Below are 18,979 nucleotides of genomic sequence, written 5' to 3' on the forward strand. Positions count from 1 at the left end.
TTCAACCCTAATCCTAGTCTCAATCCTAGCCTCAACTCTAACCCTAGCTTCATGTCCACATCCTGGTTCAACCCTAATCCTAGTCTCAACCCTAGCCTCATGACCACATGGTTCAACCCTAATCCTAGTCTCAACCCGAACCCTAGCCTCATGACCACATGGTTCAACCCTAATCCTAGTCTCAACCCGAACCCTAGCCTCATGACCACATGGTTCAATCCTAGTCTCAACCCGAACCCTAGCCTCATGACCACATGGTTCAACCCTAACCCTAGTCTCAACCCGAACCCTAGCCTCATGACCACATGGTTCAACCCTAACCCTAGTCTCAACCCGAACCCTAGCCTCATGACCACATGGTTCAACCCTAACCCTAGTTTCAACCCTAACCCTAGTCTCAACCCTAACCCTAGTCTCAACCCTAGCATCATGGCCACTTCATGTTTCAACCCTAACCCTAGTCTCAACACTAACCCTAGTCTCAACCCTAGCCTCATGGCCACATCATGTTTCAACCCGAATCCTAGTTGGTCAAGGCCTACATGTTTCTTTACACAAACACAGGGCTATCTGACATTTGATAGGGTGGACAGAACTGTGTGTGAGCTTGACACAAAGTACTACTGATATAGACCTCTGCTATGTCCTAATATTCTACAAGCTGTCTTCTCTTCTATCAGTCATTCCTTCATGAGCACTGATACTTAAGGACTAAATACTAGAAAATAGGTTTTATGCTTATTTCTAAATGCTTATCATGCTAATTTCCTAAATCCGTGATCATGTCTCTTTCATAGAGTGAATTGAGCCTAACCTGCAATACCATGAGTGTGGCCTGCAATACCCCTGTCTTCCAGCAGAGTGTACCAACTTGTGTTTCCTACCCCTGCTCTGGATAGGATTGGGTTTTGGCTAATCTGATTTTAAATCCGTTGTTAGGAGGTGGATTTGCAGAGGGAGATTTTCCAGGCTGACAGAAGTGCTGACCACATCTCAGGGTTTATAATCTCAGGTGACCATCTCAGACAGCAGCTGCTCAAAAGAGTGACCTCAATATTATCTGAAGGCTTTTGTCTATAGCCTATCCCTCTCCCTTCATAACAATGGGTTTTACATGCATGTTTCCACTGGCTGTTACCTGGTACTCAGGAAACTATGCAAACACACACAAACAGTAGAGCTTGTAAAACAGTCAGGGTTTTATTCACCATAAAACAAGAATTATGTAGAATATTTGGCCTGGATATTTTTGGTCCCCTTGTGGTTCCATCACCACTCAAACAAACAAACCAACAGTGTTGGAAACATTTAGTGAATCTGTAAAACAGTGTGGGTTCCTGAGAGAAGTGTACACTTGTTCACACATCAACTAAAAATACAGTTGAAGTCGGAAGTTTACATACACCTTAGCGAAATACATTTAAACTCAGTTCTTTACAATTCCTGATATTTAATCCTAGTCAAAATGCCCTGTCGTAGGTCAGTTAGGATCCCCACTTTATTTTAAGAATGTGAAATGTCACAAGGGCCTTTGCTGTTGTTCTGGGATTGATTTGCACTTTTCACACCAAAGTACGTTCATCTCTAGGAGACAGAAGGCGTCTCCTTCCTGAGCGGTATGATGGCTGCGTGGTCCCATGGTGTTTATACTTGCGTACTATTGTTTGTACAGATGAATGTGGTACCTTCAGGCATTTGGAAATTGCTCATAAGGATGAATCCGACTTGTGGAGGTCTACAATTATTTTTGCTGAGGTCTTGGCTGATTTCTTTTAATTTTCCAATGATGTCAAACAAAAGGTCACTGAGTTTGAAGGTAGGCCTTGAAATACATCCACAGGAACACCTCCAATTGACTCAAATGATGTCAATTAGCCTATCAGATGCTTCTAAAGCCATGACATAATTTTCTGGAATTTTCCAAGCTGTTTAAAGGCACAGTCAACTTAGTGTATGTAAACTTCTGACCCACTGGAATTGTGATACAGTGAAATAATCTGTCTGTAAACAATTGTTGAAAAAATGACTTGTTTCATGCACAAAGTAGATGTTCTAACCGACCTGCCAAAACTATAGTTAACAAGAAATTTGTGGAGAGGTTGAAAAATGAGTTTTAATGACTCCAACCTAAATGTATGTAAACTTCTGACAACAACTGTATAAGCAGAGTGTTTAGGGAGTTTCCACCAGTGAACACTTTGAGGAGATGGGGCAAACAGAATTTGGCTAGAGTGTTTAGCGATATGTCTGGGGGCGAGTCGAAATATGCACTTTGTCGTTTTCAAGTTAAGATGACCTTCCACTGGGAAGCATTTCAGTGTTACACTCCTGCATAGCCCGCTCCATTTATTTACAGACATTATTATTTGGCCAACCACTGCCCCCTGGTAACGCCACAGCAACTGATCACCATGGCTATTAGACACACTTGAAGATTGCACTTAAAGCTTCCTGTCCTGTCCTTGGGGTTATTACCGTGAAATGATCTTCTCTTCAATCCCTACCATAATAATATAATATCAGTGCTTTCCAGTTGCTGTTTATGTTCATACCTCCAGCTATTTTCTTCAATTATTTTCTATTAAATGTCTGAACCAAGTTACATGGAATAGTTCCTTACTCTTATGACCTCTGTTCTGTCTTATTGTCATCGAAGGACACGTTTGTATTAAGCACTCTGATCTGAGGTCAGTGTAGCAATATGTAGATCTCATTCATAATATGCAAACATTTCAGGATATTGTTCCAGTTTCCCCCCCACATGCTAGATAATGTGCTCTATTCAATCCGTATCATGGAAGTGATGCAAAAGCAATGTTCTCGTATTAGCAGCGGCTGCATTCACGGTAAACACTGCATATGTCGGCTCAATCGGAAATGACCTTAATGTCTATCGCATAATCCGTAATGCTTTCAGCGATACGGACTGACTAGAGCCCTTAAGTGTCACATCACAACAGTGTAGTGCTGGGATATTTCTTTCAGACTTTAAAAACCATTTCATTCACATTCTCTTAATGTCTACTTTAGTAGAAAATAAAAAGGGATTTAAAAAAGCCACCTTTTATATCTCTTATTGAAAATACCTGATGAAAGGAGGATACCTGGTCAGGTGTACAGCAGAATGCATTCAACTGAAATGTCTTCCGCATTTAACCCCTCTGAATCAGAGAGGTGTGGAGGTGCTGCCATAATCCACATCCACTTCTTCGGCGCCCGGGGAACAGTGAGTTAACTGCCTTGCTCAGGGGCAGAACGACAGATTTTTACCTTGTCAGCTTGGGGATTCGATCCAGCAACCTTTCAGTACAATCTATATGCAAAATACATTCACAGAATTAAAAAAGCTTTCAAAAAGCCAATATAAACATACAATGGTGCCTATCTAAAAAGAAACTATTATTGCTCAGACAAATGCCATTGCTTATAAAATAAAGCTTATGTTTATCTTTGGCGGTAAATCAGTTTGACGTGCTGGGAGGCTTTTACTCAATGGTTGTATAGGCTACGCAATATTGTAACACTTCTTATTTGTCCCATTCAAACCCTTCCCGACGCTTATTGTGTCAATTTTAGGCAATAAAGTTTCCAATGGTGATGTGTCAGATATATCAGTGAAACATTATCTGTAGTCAGTCAGGTCATATGGGTTTGTAACCTGGGTAAGTTCCAGGTAATACAGAAATCACCCTATTAAAATACTGCTGATTTTGTGAAGGAAATGCATTACAAAATAAAGCGCTGTCACTTTTACTCCAAAGAAAGCAAAATAAATATGAAAATAAGTTAACATCAAACATTTCAAGTATCCAACCCCCTCTGAACACTATCTACTGGCCTGGCAACAGTGGAGGAAAGGGTGGAGTGACATCACTTTCTCTTGTGGTGTCATTTCCTCTTCCCGACAGCCAGGTGCCGTCTCGTGGCCACCTCCACCCTTCTCCTCTCTGCCTCCTCCGCTCTCTTCCTCTCCTCCTTCAGTTCTTTATACCTCCACTTTGGGAGCTGCAGGAAGTCGCCCGCTCCGTCTTTAAAGCTACTCTTCCTGCGGACTCTCTCAGGTTCATAGGTTGGCGTTGGGGCCTTAGTGATTCTCACCTTGGGAATGGACAGCCCTGGTCGTACACTACTACGTCTCACCATACCCAGAGGCAGCAGGCTAGCTCTACGCAGGGCCACCGAGGAAACGGCCCCAGATCCAGACACCGTACCCAGGTTAGGGTTAGTCGTGGTGGGGCTTTTGTTCTGCGGCGGGAGGCTGGACCGCCGATCCTTTGGAGGTTTAGGCACCAGAGTGACCCGTGAATTCTGGAAGAGTTTGCGGTGGTCGTCGAGCCTCTCAGGGTTCTGGGTTTTCAGTTCTTTGGCCCGTTGGCGTCGGAGGATCTCCGGGACGGAGTAACGACGTTTACCCACGCAGGGCGGGCTTGACGGACACACCTAGAGAGTAAGAACAAAGGTACTCATAAGGAGGGGGAGGGAGCAACGAGAACATAAAGCCAGAGAGAGGGAGCGACAAAGACAGAGAGAAAGGTTAAATAGTAGAAAGAGGAAGAAACAGAAGTTTCTAACTCACGGTGGTACACGCCAGCGCCACAAAGGGGCTCCCTAGGGCTGTTGTCACGGTGACTAGGTGATCTAAGACTCCTTCGTCGTCAGGCTCTGTGATGTTAGCGAATGTCAGAGCGTTCCGTATGGTGTCTGATATACGCTGCATACAGCCTCGAGGCTCCCGGGCCTTAGATACTAGAGACGCCAGCTGAGGCCACTCTGGACTGGAAAATAATACAATTACATGAATATAATGACTTAGCTAGTAATAGTGGTAGTACTCTATGAAGTATGTCAAGCTACACACAGCCTCCGGGGCATTGGCTATTAGAGAAACCAGCTGGGGCCACTCTGGACCATAACAATAATATCAGATTAGGAAATAATACGATTGGAAATATAACCATATTCAATTATATCGATGACATTATATAATGATAATAAGAATCATCACCACCACCAACAACATCCTCATCAATATCACAATTATCATCCTCATCACCATCATTATCATCCTCATCACCATCATCATTATTATCATCCTCATCACCATCATTATCATCCTCATCAATATCACCATCATTAATATCATCATCACCATCATCATCATTATCCTCACCATCATCATTATTGTCATCCTCATCATTCATCAACATTACTCATAAAGTTGAGTCTACCTGTAAGCGTCACACAGTTGATAAGGACAGGGTCGGGAGAGGAGGCGTGTCATGGCCCAGGCGGTTTCGTAGCGTCCCGTGAAGAGCGCCCACTCTCTGGAGGTCAGCTTACGACCAAAGTCTCTCATCTCCATGTCAGCTCCTTAAAGAGGAGAGGAGGAGAAGGAAAGGCATGAGGAGAAAAATGTATGACGACATCCTGAAGATATCACCTTACTGGTGGTAGATGTTATTCATGCTAGAAGTTACTGTTTGAAGTTAAATATTGAAATATAAGTGAAAGTAAAGTAATTTGTTTGTGTCCATCTGTGTAAGTACCTGCTAGCATCAGGGCTCGTACACACTCCACCTTGCCCTGCATAGCAGCCTTCATCAGAGCAGTGAAGCCATGACAGTTCCTCCTCTCTATGTCCAGACCAGGGAAGTAGTTCAACAGGTAGTTACTGATCATTATGTGACCTGGAGGAAGGGAGGGAAGGAGGGGAATGAGGGACAGAGAGAGGAATGAGGGAGAGAGAGAGGAATGAGGGAAAGAGAGAGGAATGAGGGAAAGAGAGAGGAATGAGGGAAAGAGAGAGGAATGAGGGAAAGAGAGAGGAATGAGGGAGAGAGAGAGGAATGAGGGAAAGAGAGAGGAATGGGGGAGAGAGAGGAATGGGGGAGAGAGAGGAATGAGGGAAAGAGAGAGGAATGAGGGAAAGAGAGAGGAATGAGGGAAAGAGAGAGGAATGAGGGAAAGAGAGAGGAATGAGGGAAAGAGAAAGGAATGGGGGAAAGAGAGAGAGGAATGGGGGAAAGAGAGAGGAATGAGGGAGAGAGAGAGGATTGAGGGAAAGAGAGAGGAATGAGGGAAAGAGAGAGGAATGAGGGAAAGAGAGGAATGAGGGAGAGAGAGAGGAATGGGGGAAAGAGAGAGAGGAATGAGGGAAAGAGAGAGGAATGAGGGAAAGAGAGAGGAATGAGGGAAAGAGAGAGGAATGGGGGAAAGAGAGAGAGGAATGGGGGAAAGAGAGAGGAATGAGGGAAAGAGAGAGGAATGAGGGAAAGAGAGAGGAATGAGGGAAAGAGAGAGGAATGGGGGAAAGAGAGAGGAATGAGGGAGAGAGAGAGGAATGAGGGAGAGAGAGGAATGAGGGAGAGAGAGAGGAATGGGGGAAAGAGAGAGAGGAATGGGGGAAAGAGAGAGAGATAAAGAGAGGGCTATGAACCTTTTGAAGTGTGTGTGTGTGTACGCGCATGCGGGTGAGTGTGTAGGTGTGTGTGTGTCCTACCTGCCTGGGCAGCGGTGATGAGGGCAGTGTTCCCCTCCTTGTCCTGCCAGTTGACATCCAGGTGAGAACACTGGGCCAGCGCTATGACAACATCAACGTAACCCTGGTAACACGCCACCATCAGCCCCGTCTGAGGGAGAGCGAGAGAGAGAAAGAGTGAGCGATGGGGAGAGAGAGATGGAGAGATGGGGGGAAAGATAGAGAGAGAGAGAGATGGGGGGGAGAGATAGAGAGGAAGGGGGGGAGAGAGAGTGAGAGAGGGGGAGAGAGATGGGAAGACAGAGAGAGGAGAGAGAGAGAGAGAGGAGAGAGCGAGAGATGGGGAGAGAGAGAGAAGGGGAGGGGAGAGAAAGAGAGAGCGATGGGGGAGAGAGAAATAGTGAGAGGGGGGGAGAGAGAGAGAGAAAGATGGGAAGAGAGAGAGAGGGCGGAGAGAAAGAGAGAGAGAGCGAGAGATGGGAAGAGAGAGGCGATAGAGAGAGGGGGGAAGAGAGAGAGGGTGGGGAGAAAGAGAGGGAGAGATGGGGAGAGAGAGAGGGTGGGGAGAAAGAGTGAGAGAGAGAGATGGGGAGAGAGAGAGAGATGGGGAGAGAGAGGGTGGGGAGAAAGAGCGAGAGAGAGAGAGATGGGGAGTGAGAGAGAGAGAGCGAGAGAGAGAGAGAGAGAGAGAGAGAGGTGGGGAGAAAGTGAGAGAGAGAGAGAGAGAGAGAGAGAGGGTGGGGAGAAAGAGAGAGAGAGTGAGGATGGGGAGAGAGAGAGACAGAGAGAGAGAGAGCAGGGGGAGGGAGGGAGAGAGAGAGCGGAGAGGGGGAGGGGAGGAGAGAGAGAGAGGGATGAGAGAGGAGAGGAGAGAGGAGAGACCCCAGCCTTAGCACTATGTTCTGTAGTGGATTGAGGTTGGCCCCAGCCCTAGCACTATGTTCTGTAGTGGTTTGAGGTTGGCCCCAGCCCTAGCACTATGTTCTGTAGTGGATTGAGGTTGGCCCCAGCCCTAGCACTATGTTCTGTTGTGATTTAGGTTGACCCCAGCCCTAGCACTATGTTCTGTAGTGGATGAGGTTGACCCCAGCCCTAGCACTATGTTCTGTAGTGGATTGAGGTTGACCCCAGCCCTAGCACTATGTTCTGTTGTGGATTAGGTTGACCCCAGCCCTAGCACTATGTTCTGTAGTGGATTGAGGTTGACCCCAGCCCTAGCACTATGTTCTGTAGTGGATTGAGGTTGACCCCAGCCCTAGCACTATGTTCTGTAGTGGATTGAGGTTGGACCCCAGCCCTAGCACTATGTTCTGTAGTGGATTGAGGTTGACCCCAGCCCTAGCACTATGTTCTGTAGTGGATTGAGGTTGACCCCAGCCCTAGCACTATGTTCTGTAGTGGATTGAGGTGACCCCAGCCCTAGCACTATGTTCTGTAGTGGATTGAGGTTGCCCCAGCCCTAGCACTATGTTCTGTAGTGGATTGAGGTTGACCCCAGCCCTAGCACTATGTTCTGTAGTGGATTGAGGTTGACCCCAGCCCTAGCACTATGTTCTGTAGTGGATTGAGTTGACCCCAGCCTAGCACTATGTTCTGTAGTGGATGAGGTTGACCCCAGCCCTAGCACTATGTTCTGTAGTGGATTGAGGTTGACCCCAGCCTTAGCACTATGTTCTGTAGTGGATTGAGGTTGACCCCAGCCCTAGCACTATGTTCTGTAGTGGATTGAGGTTGACCCCAGCCTTAGCACTATGTTCTGTAGTGATTGAGGTTGACCCCAGCCCTAGCACTATGTTCTGTAGTGGATTGAGGTTGACCCGACCCCAGCCTTAGCACTATGTTCTGTAGTGGATTGAGGTTGACCCCAGCCTTAGCACTATGTTCTGTAGTGGATTGAGGTTGACCCCAGCCTTAGCACTATGTTCTGTAGTGGATTGAGGTTGACCCCAGCCCTAGCACTATGTTCTGAAGTGGATTGAGGTTGACCCCAGCCTTAGCACTATGTTCTGTAGTGGATTGAGGTTGACCCCAGCCTTAGCACTATGTTCTGTAGTGGATTGAGGTTGGCCCCAACCCTAGCACTATGTTCTGTAGTGGATTGAGGTTGACCCCAGCCTTAGCACTATGTTCTGTAGTGGATTGAGGTTGGCCCCAGCCCTAGCACTATGTTCTGTAGTGTTTGAGGTTGGCCCAGCCCTAGCACTATGTTCTGTAGTGGATTGAGGTTGGCCCCAGCCCTAGCACTATGTTCTGTTGTGGATTTAGGTTGACCCCCCTAGCACTATGTTCTAGTGGATTGAGGTTGACCCCAGCCCTAGCACTATGTTCTGTAGTGGATTGAGGTTGACCCCAGCCCTAGCACTATGTTCTGTTGTGGATTTAGGTTGACCCCAGCCCTAGCACTATGTTCTGTAGTGGATTGAGGTTGACCCCAGCCCTAGCACTATGTTCTGTAGTGGATTGAGGTTGACCCCAGCCCTAGCACTATGTTCTGTAGTGGATTGAGGTTGACCCCAGCCCTAGCACTATGTTCTGTAGTGGATTGAGGTTGACCCCAGCCCTAGCACTATGTTCTGTAGTTGATTGAGGTTGACCCCAGCCCTAGCACTATGTTCTGTAGTGGATTGAGGTTGACCCCAGCCCTAGCACTATGTTCTGTAGTGGATTGAGGTTGACCCCAGCCCTAGCACTATGTTCTGTAGTGGATTGAGGTTGACCCCAGCCCTAGCACTATGTTCTGTAGTGGATTGAGGTTGGCCCCAGCCCTAGCACTATGTTCTGTAGTGGATTGAGGTTGACCCCAGCCCTAGCACTATGTTCTGTAGTGGATTGAGGTTGACCCCAGCCCTAGCACTATGTTCTGTAGTGGATTGAGGTTGACCCCAGCCCTAGCACTATGTTCTGTAGTGGATTGAGGTTGACCCCAGCCCTAGCACTATGTTCTGTAGTGGATTGAGGTTGACCCCAGCCTTAGCACTATGTTCTGTAGTGGATTGAGGTTGACCCCAGCCCTAGCACTATGTTCTGTAGTGGATTGAGGTTGACCCCAGCCTTAGCACTATGTTCTGTAGTGGATTGAGGTTGACCCAGCCCTAGCACTATGTTCTGTAGTGGATTGAGGTTGACCCCAGCCTTAGCACTATGTTCTGTAGTGGATTGAGGTTGACCCCAGCCCTAGCACTATGTTCTGTAGTGGATTGAGGTTGACCCCAGCCCTAGCACTATGTTCTGTAGTGGATTGAGGTTGACCCCAGCCCTAGCACTATGTTCTGTAGTGGATTGAGGTTGACCCCAGCCCTAGCACTATGTTCTGTAGTGGATTGAGGTTGACCCCAGCCCTAGCACTATGTTCTGTAGTGGATTGAGGTTGACCCCAGCCCTAGCACTATGTTCTGTAGTGGATTGAGGTTGACCCCAGCCCTAGCACTATGTTCTGTAGTGGATTGAGGTTGACCCCAGCCCTAGCACTATGTTCTGTAGTGGATTGAGGTTGACCCCAGCCCTAGCACTATGTTCTGTAGTGGATTGAGGTTGACCCCAGCCCTAGCACTATGTTCTGTAGTGGATTGAGGTTGACCCCAGCCCTAGCACTATGTTCTGTAGTGGATTGAGGTTGACCCCAGCCCTAGCACTATGTTCTGTAGTGGATTGAGGTTGACCCCAGCCCTAGCACTATGTTCTGTAGTGGATTGAGGTTGACCCCAGCCCTAGCACTATGTTCTGTAGTGGATTGAGGTTGACCCCAGCCTTAGCACTATGTTCTGTAGTGGATTGAGGTTGACCCCAGCCCTAGCACTATGTTCTGTAGTGGATTGAGGTTGACCCCAGCCTTAGCACTATGTTCTGTAGTGGATTGAGGTTGACCCCAGCCCTAGCACTATGTTCTGTAGTGGATTGAGGTTGGCCCCAGCCCTAGCACTATGTTCTGTAGTGGATTGAGGTTGACCCCAGCCCTAGCACTATGTTCTGTAGTGGATTGAGGTTGACCCCAGCCCTAGCACTATGTTCTGTAGTGGATTGAGGTTGACCCCAGCCCTAGCACTATGTTCTGTAGTGGATTGAGGTTGACCCCAGCCCTAGCACTATGTTCTGTAGTGGATTTAGGTTGACCCCAGCCCTAGCACTATGTTCTGTAGTGGATTGAGGTTGACCCCAGCCCTAGCACTATGTTCTGTAGTGGATTGAGGTTGACCCCAGCCCTAGCACTATGTTCTGTAGTGGATTGAGGTTGACCCCAGCCCTAGCACTATGTTCTGTAGTGGATTGAGGTTGACCCCAGCCTTAGCACTATGTTCTGTAGTGGATTGAGGTTGACCCCAGCCTTAGCACTATGTTCTGTAGTGGATTGAGGTTGACCCCAGCCCTAGCACTATGTTCTGTAGTGGATTGAGGTTGACCCCAGCCCTAGCACTATGTTCTGTAGTGGATTGAGGTTGACCCCAGCCTTAGCACTATGTTCTGTAGTGGATTGAGGTTGACCCCAGCCTTAGCACTATGTTCTGTAGTGGATTGAGGTTGACCCCAGCCTAGCACTATGTTCTGTAGTGGATTGAGGTTGACCCCAGCCCTAGCACTATGTTCTGTAGTGGATTGAGGTTGACCCCAGCCCTAGCACTATGTTCTGTAGTGGATTGAGGTTGGCCCCAGCCCTAGCACTATGTTCTGTAGTGGATTGAGGTTGACCCCAGCCCTAGCACTATGTTCTGTAGTGGATTGAGGTTGACCCCAGCCCTAGCACTATGTTCTGTAGTGGATTGAGGTTGACCCCAGCCCTAGCACTATGTTCTGTAGTGGATTGAGGTTGACCCCAGCCCTAGCACTATGTTCTGTAGTGGATTGAGGTTGACCCCAGCCCTAGCACTATGTTCTGTAGTGGATTGAGGTTGACCCCAGCCCTAGCACTATGTTCTGTAGTGGATTGAGGTTGACCCCAGCCCTAGCACTATGTTCTGTAGTGGATTGAGGTTGACCCCAGCCCTAGCACTATGTTCTGTAGTGGATTGAGGTTGACCCCAGCCCTAGCACTATGTTCTGTAGTGGATTGAGGTTGACCCCAGCCCTAGCACTATGTTCTGTAGTGGATTGAGGTTGACCCCAGCCCTAGCACTATGTTCTGTAGTGGATTGAGGTTGACCCCAGCCCTAGCACTATGTTCTGTAGTGGATTGAGGTTGACCCCAGCCCTAGCACTATGTTCTGTAGTGGATTGAGGTTGACCCCAGCCCTAGCACTATGTTCTGTAGTGGATTGAGGTTGACCCCAGCCCTAGCACTATGTTCTGTAGTGGATTGAGGTTGACCCCAGCCCTAGCACTATGTTCTGTAGTGGATTGAGGTTGACCCCAGCCCTAGCACTATGTTCTGTAGTGGATTGAGGTTGACCCCAGCCCTAGCACTATGTTCTGTAGTGGATTGAGGTTGACCCCAGCCCTAGCACTATGTTCTGTAGTGGATTGAGGTTGACCCCAGCCCTAGCACTATGTTCTGTAGTGGATTGAGGTTGACCCCAGCCCTAGCACTATGTTCTGTAGTGGATTGAGGTTGACCCCAGCCCTAGCACTATGTTCTGTAGTGGATTGAGGTTGACCCCAGCCCTAGCACTATGTTCTGTAGTGGATTGAGGTTGACCCCAGCCCTAGCACTATGTTCTGTAGTGGATTGAGGTTGACCCCAGCCCTAGCACTATGTTCTGTAGTGGATTGAGGTTGACCCCAGCCCTAGCACTATGTTCTGTAGTGGATTGAGGTTGACCCCAGCCCTAGCACTATGTTCTGTAGTGGATTGAGGTTGACCCCAGCCCTAGCACTATGTTCTGTAGTGGATTGAGGTTGACCCCAGCCCTAGCACTATGTTCTGTAGTGGATTGAGGTTGACCCCAGCCCTAGCACTATGTTCTGTAGTGGATTGAGGTTGACCCCAGCCCTAGCACTATGTTCTGTAGTGGATTGAGGTTGACCCCAGCCCTAGCACTATGTTCTGTAGTGGATTGAGGTTGACCCCAGCCCTAGCACTATGTTCTGTAGTGGATTGAGGTTGACCCCAGCCCTAGCACTATGTTCTGTAGTGGATTGAGGTTGACCCCAGCCCTAGCACTATGTTCTGTAGTGGATTGAGGTTGACCCCAGCCCTAGCACTATGTTCTGTAGTGGATTGAGGTTGACCCCAGCCCTAGCACTATGTTCTGTAGTGGATTGAGGTTGACCCCAGCCCTAGCACTATGTTCTGTAGTGGATTGAGGTTGACCCCAGCCCTAGCACTATGTTCTGTAGTGGATTGAGGTTGACCCCAGCCTTAGCACTATGTTCTGTAGTGGATTGAGGTTGACCCCAGCCCTAGCACTATGTTCTGTAGTGGATTGAGGTTGACCCCAGCCCTAGCACTATGTTCTGTAGTGGATTGAGGTTGACCCCAGCCCTAGCACTATGTTCTGTAGTGGATTGAGGTTGACCCCAGCCCTAGCACTATGTTCTGTAGTGGATTGAGGTTGACCCAGCCCCTAGCACTATGTTCTGTAGTGGATTGAGGTTGGACCCCAGCCCTAGCACTATGTTCTGTAGTGGATTGAGGTTGACCCCCAGCCCTAGCACTATGTTCTGTAGTGGATTGAGGTTGACCCCAGCCCTAGCACTATGTTTCTGTAGTGGATTGAGGTTGACCCCAGCCCTAGCACTATGTTCTGTAGTGGATTGAGGTTGACCCCAGCCCTAGCACTATGTTCTGTAGTGGATTGAGGTTGACCCCAGCCTTAGCCACTATGTTCTGTAGTGGATTGAGGTTGACCCCAGCCCTAGCACTATGTTCTGTAGTGGATTGAGGTTGACCCCAGCCCTAGCACTATGTTCTGTAGTGGATTGAGGTTGACCCCAGCCCTAGCACTATGTTCTGTAGTGGATTGAGGTTGACCCCAGCCTTAGCACTATGTTCTGTAGTGGATTGAGGTTGACCCCAGCCCTAGCACTATGTTCTGTAGTGGATTGAGGTTGACCCCAGCCCTAGCACTATGTTCTGTAGTGGATTGAGGTTGACCCCAGCCCTAGCACTATGTTCTGTAGTGGATTGAGGTTGACCCCAGCCCTAGCACTATGTTCTGTAGTGGATTGAGGTTGACCCCAGCCCTAGCACTATGTTCTGTAGTGGATTGAGGTTGACCCCAGCCCTAGCACTATGTTCTGTAGTGGATTGAGGTTGACCCCAGCCCTAGCACTATGTTCTGTAGTGGATTGAGGTTGACCCCAGCCCTAGCACTATGTTCTGTAGTGGATTGAGGTTGACCCCAGCCCTAGCACTATGTTCTGTAGTGGATTGAGGTTGACCCCAGCCCTAGCACTATGTTCTGTAGTGGATTGAGGTTGACCCCAGCCCTAGCACTATGTTCTGTAGTGGATTGAGGTTGACCCCAGCCCTAGCACTATGTTCTGTAGTGGATTGAGGTTGACCCCAGCCCTAGCACTATGTTCTGTAGTGGATTGAGGTTGACCCCAGCCCTAGCACTATGTTCTGTAGTGGATTGAGGTTGACCCCAGCCCTAGCACTATGTTCTGTAGTGGATTGAGGTTGACCCCAGCCCTAGCACTATGTTCTGTAGTGGATTGAGGTTGACCCCAGCCCTAGCACTATGTTCTGTAGTGGATTGAGGTTGACCCCAGCCCTAGCACTATGTTCTGTAGTGGATTGAGGTTGACCCCAGCCCTAGCACTATGTTCTGTAGTGGATTGAGGTTGACCCCAGCCCTAGCACTATGTTCTGTAGTGGATTGAGGTTGACCCCAGCCCTAGCACTATGTTCTGTAGTGGATTGAGGTTGACCCCAGCCCTAGCACTATGTTCTGTAGTGGATTGAGGTTGACCCCAGCCCTAGCACTATGTTCTGTAGTGGATTGAGGTTGACCCCAGCCCTAGCACTATGTTCTGTAGTGGATTGAGGTTGACCCCAGCCCTAGCACTATGTTCTGTAGTGGATTGAGGTTGACCCCAGCCCTAGCACTATGTTCTGTAGTGGATTGAGGTTGACCCCAGCCCTAGCACTATGTTCTGTAGTGGATTGAGGTTGACCCCAGCCCTAGCACTATGTTCTGTAGTGGATTGAGGTTGACCCCAGCCCTAGCACTATGTTCTGTAGTGGATTGAGGTTGACCCCAGCCCTAGCACTATGTTCTGTAGTGGATTGAGGTTGACCCCAGCCCTAGCACTATGTTCTGTAGTGGATTGAGGTTGACCCCAGCCCTAGCACTATGTTCTGTAGTGGATTGAGGTTGACCCCAGCCCTAGCACTATGTTCTGTAGTGGATTGAGGTTGACCCCAGCCCTAGCACTATGTTCTGTAGTGGATTGAGGTTGACCCCAGCCCTAGCACTATGTTCTGTAGTGGATTGAGGTTGACCCCAGCCCTAGCACTATGTTCTGTAGTGGATTGAGGTTGACCCCAGCCCTAGCACTATGTTCTGTAGTGGATTGAGGTTGACCCCAGCCCTAGCACTATGTTCTGTAGTGGATTGAGGTTGACCCCAGCCCTAGCACTATGTTCTGTAGTGGATTGAGGTTGACCCCAGCCCTAGCACTATGTTCTGTAGTGGATTGAGGTTGACCCCAGCCCTAGCACTATGTTCTGTAGTGGATTGAGGTTGACCCCAGCCCTAGCACTATGTTCTGTAGTGGATTGAGGTTGACCCCAGCCCTAGCACTATGTTCTGTAGTGGATTGAGGTTGACCCCAGCCCTAGCACTATGTTCTGTAGTGGATTGAGGTTGACCCCAGCCCTAGCACTATGTTCTGTAGTGGATTGAGGTTGACCCCAGCCCTAGCACTATGTTCTGTAGTGGATTGAGGTTGACCCCAGCCCTAGCACTATGTTCTGTAGTGGATTGAGGTTGACCCCAGCCCTAGCACTATGTTCTGTAGTGGATTGAGGTTGACCCCAGCCCTAGCACTATGTTCTGTAGTGGATTGAGGTTGACCCCAGCCCTAGCACTATGTTCTGTAGTGGATTGAGGTTGACCCCAGCCCTAGCACTATGTTCTGTAGTGGATTGAGGTTGACCCCAGCCCTAGCACTATGTTCTGTAGTGGATTGAGGTTGACCCCAGCCCTAGCACTATGTTCTGTAGTGGATTGAGGTTGACCCCAGCCCTAGCACTATGTTCTGTAGTGGATTGAGGTTGACCCCAGCCCTAGCACTATGTTCTGTAGTGGATTGAGGTTGACCCCAGCCCTAGCACTATGTTCTGTAGTGGATTGAGGTTGACCCCAGCCCTAGCACTATGTTCTGTAGTGGATTGAGGTTGACCCCAGCCCTAGCACTATGTTCTGTAGTGGATTGAGGTTGACCCCAGCCCTAGCACTATGTTCTGTAGTGGATTGAGGTTGACCCCAGCCCTAGCACTATGTTCTGTAGTGGATTGAGGTTGACCCCAGCCCTAGCACTATGTTCTGTAGTGGATTGAGGTTGACCCCAGCCCTAGCACTATGTTCTGTAGTGGATTGAGGTTGACCCCAGCCCTAGCACTATGTTCTGTAGTGGATTGAGGTTGACCCCAGCCCTAGCACTATGTTCTGTAGTGGATTGAGGTTGACCCCAGCCCTAGCACTATGTTCTGTAGTGGATTGAGGTTGACCCCAGCCCTAGCACTATGTTCTGTAGTGGATTGAGGTTGACCCCAGCCCTAGCACTATGTTCTGTAGTGGATTGAGGTTGACCCCAGCCCTAGCACTATGTTCTGTAGTGGATTGAGGTTGACCCCAGCCCTAGCACTATGTTCTGTAGTGGATTGAGGTTGACCCCAGCCCTAGCACTATGTTCTGTAGTGGATTGAGGTTGACCCCAGCCCTAGCACTATGTTCTGTAGTGGATTGAGGTTGACCCCAGCCCTAGCACTATGTTCTGTAGTGGATTGAGGTTGACCCCAGCCCTAGCACTATGTTCTGTAGTGGATTGAGGTTGACCCCAGCCCTAGCACTATGTTCTGTAGTGGATTGAGGTTGACCCCAGCCCTAGCACTATGTTCTGTAGTGGATTGAGGTTGACCCCAGCCCTAGCACTATGTTCTGTAGTGGATTGAGGTTGACCCCAGCCCTAGCACTATGTTCTGTAGTGGATTGAGGTTGACCCCAGCCCTAGCACTATGTTCTGTAGTGGATTGAGGTTGACCCCAGCCCTAGCACTATGTTCTGTAGTGGATTGAGGTTGACCCCAGCCCTAGCACTATGTTCTGTAGTGGATTGAGGTTGACCCCAGCCCTAGCACTATGTTCTGTAGTGGATTGAGGTTGACCCCAGCCCTAGCACTATGTTCTGTAGTGGATTGAGGTTGACCCCAGCCCTAGCACTATGTTCTGTAGTGGATTGAGGTTGACCCCAGCCCTAGCACTATGTTCTGTAGTGGATTGAGGTTGACCCCAGCCCTAGCACTATGTTCTGTAGTGGATTGAGGTTGACCCCAGCCCTAGCACTATGTTCTGTAGTGGATTGAGGTTGACCCCAGCCCTAGCACTATGTTCTGTAGTGGATTGAGGTTGACCCCAGCCCTAGCACTATGTTCTGTAGTGGATTGAGGTTGACCCCAGCCCTAGCACTATGTTCTGTAGTGGATTGAGGTTGACCCCAGCCCTAGCACTATGTTCTGTAGTGGATTGAGGTTGACCCCAGCCCTAGCACTATGTTCTGTAGTGGATTGAGGTTGACCCCAGCCCTAGCACTATGTTCTGTAGTGGATTGAGGTTGACCCCAGCCCTAGCACTATGTTCTGTAGTGGATTGAGGTTGACCCCAGCCCTAGCACTATGTTCTGTAGTGGATTGAGGTTGACCCCAGCCCTAGCACTATGTTCTGTAGTGGATTGAGGTTGACCCCAGCCCTAGCACTATGTTCTGTAGTGGATTGAGGTTGACCCCAGCCCTAGCACTATGTTCTGTAGTGGATTGAGGTTGACCCCAGCCCTAGCACTATGTTCTGTAGTGGATTGAGGTTGACCCCAGCCCTAGCACTATGTTCTGTAGTGGATTGAGGTTGACCCCAGCCCTAGCACTATGTTCTGTAGTGGATTGAGGTTGACCCCAGCCCTAGCACTATGTTCTGTAGTGGATTGAGGTTGACCCCAGCCCTAGCACTATGTTCTGTAGTGGATTGAGGTTGACCCCAGCCCTAGCACTATGTTCTGTAGTGGATTGAGGTTGACCCCAGCCCTAGCACTATGTTCTGTAGTGGATTGAGGTTGACCCCAGCCCTAGCACTATGTTCTGTAGTGGATTGAGGTTGACCCCAGCCCTAGCACTATGTTCTGTAGTGGATTGAGGTTGACCCCAGCCCTAGCACTATGTTCTGTAGTGGATTGAGGTTGACCCCAGCCCTAGCACTATGTTCTGTAGTGGATTGAGGTTGACCCCAGCCCTAGCACTATGTTCTGTAGTGGATTGAGGTTGACCCCAGCCCTAGCACTATGTTCTGTAGTGGATTGAGGTTGACCCCAGCCCTAGCACTATGTTCTGTAGTGGATTGAGGTTGACCCCAGCCCTAGCACTATGTTCTGTAGTGGATTGAGGTTGACCCCAGCCCTAGCACTATGTTCTGTAGTGGATTGAGGTTGACCCCAGCCCTAGCACTATGTTCTGTAGTGGATTGAGGTTGACCCCAGCCCTAGCACTATGTTCTGTAGTGGATTGAGGTTGACCCCAGCCCTAGCACTATGTTCTGTAGTGGATTGAGGTTGACCCCAGCCCTAGCACTATGTTCTGTAGTGGATTGAGGTTGACCCCAGCCCTAGCACTATGTTCTGTAGTGGATTGAGGTTGACCCCAGCCCTAGCACTATGTTCTGTAGTGGATTGAGGTTGACCCCAGCCCTAGCACTATGTTCTGTAGTGGATTGAGGTTGACCCCAGCCCTAAGCACTATGTTCTGTAGTGGATTGAGGTTGACCCCAGCCCTAGCACTATGTTCTGTAGTGGATTGAGGTTGACCCCAGCCCCTAGCACTATGTTCTGTAGTGGATTGAGGTTGACCCCAGCCCTAGCACTATGTTCTGTAGTGGATTGAGGTTGCCCCAGCCCTAGCACTATGTTCTGTAGTGGATTGAGTTGACCCCAGCCCTAGCACTATGTTCTGTAGTGGATGAGGTTGACCCCCAGCCCTAGCACTATGTTCTGTAGTGGATTGAGGTTGACCCCAGCCCTAGCACTATGTTCTGTAGTGGATTGAGTTGACCCCAGCCCTAGCACTATGTTCTGTAGTGGATTGAGGTTGACCCCAGCCTTAGCACTATGTTCTGTAGTGGATTGAGGTTGACCCCAGCCTTAGCACTATGTTCTGTAGTGGACTTGAGGTTGACCCGCCTTAGCACTATGTTCTGTAGTGATTGAGGTTGGACCCCAGCCCTAGCACTATGTTCTGTAGTGGATTGAGGTTGACCCCAGCACTTAGCACTATGTTCTGTAGTGGATTGAGGTTGACCCCAGCCCTAGCACTATGTTCTGTAGTGGATTGAGGTTGACCCCAGCCCTAGCACTATTTTCTGTA

At 48.9% G+C, this 18,979-nt stretch overlaps 1 protein-coding gene across 1 annotated transcript in view; it reads right to left on the reverse strand.

Annotated features, from left to right (window-relative positions):
* Positions 1-1,177: 1,177 nt before the first annotated feature.
* The window catches only part of ankrd33ba (ankyrin repeat domain 33ba), a 45,864-nt gene continuing 28,062 nt past the window's right edge, over positions 1,178-18,979 (reverse strand). Inside the window, exons 2-6 of the mRNA XM_031796501.1 lie at positions 6,500-6,629; positions 5,547-5,687; positions 5,229-5,370; positions 4,577-4,775; positions 1,178-4,440 (exon numbers count right to left, since the gene is read on the reverse strand). Of these exons, the coding sequence (XP_031652361.1) occupies positions 3,889-4,440; positions 4,577-4,775; positions 5,229-5,370; positions 5,547-5,687; positions 6,500-6,629 (1,164 nt within the window). The 3' untranslated portion in view covers positions 1,178-3,888. The remainder of the gene's footprint in view (positions 4,441-4,576; positions 4,776-5,228; positions 5,371-5,546; positions 5,688-6,499; positions 6,630-18,979) is intronic.

The sequence above is a fragment of the Oncorhynchus kisutch genome, linkage group LG18, assembly GCF_002021735.2.
Source record: "Oncorhynchus kisutch isolate 150728-3 linkage group LG18, Okis_V2, whole genome shotgun sequence".
Taxonomy (NCBI): domain Eukaryota; kingdom Metazoa; phylum Chordata; class Actinopteri; order Salmoniformes; family Salmonidae; genus Oncorhynchus; species Oncorhynchus kisutch.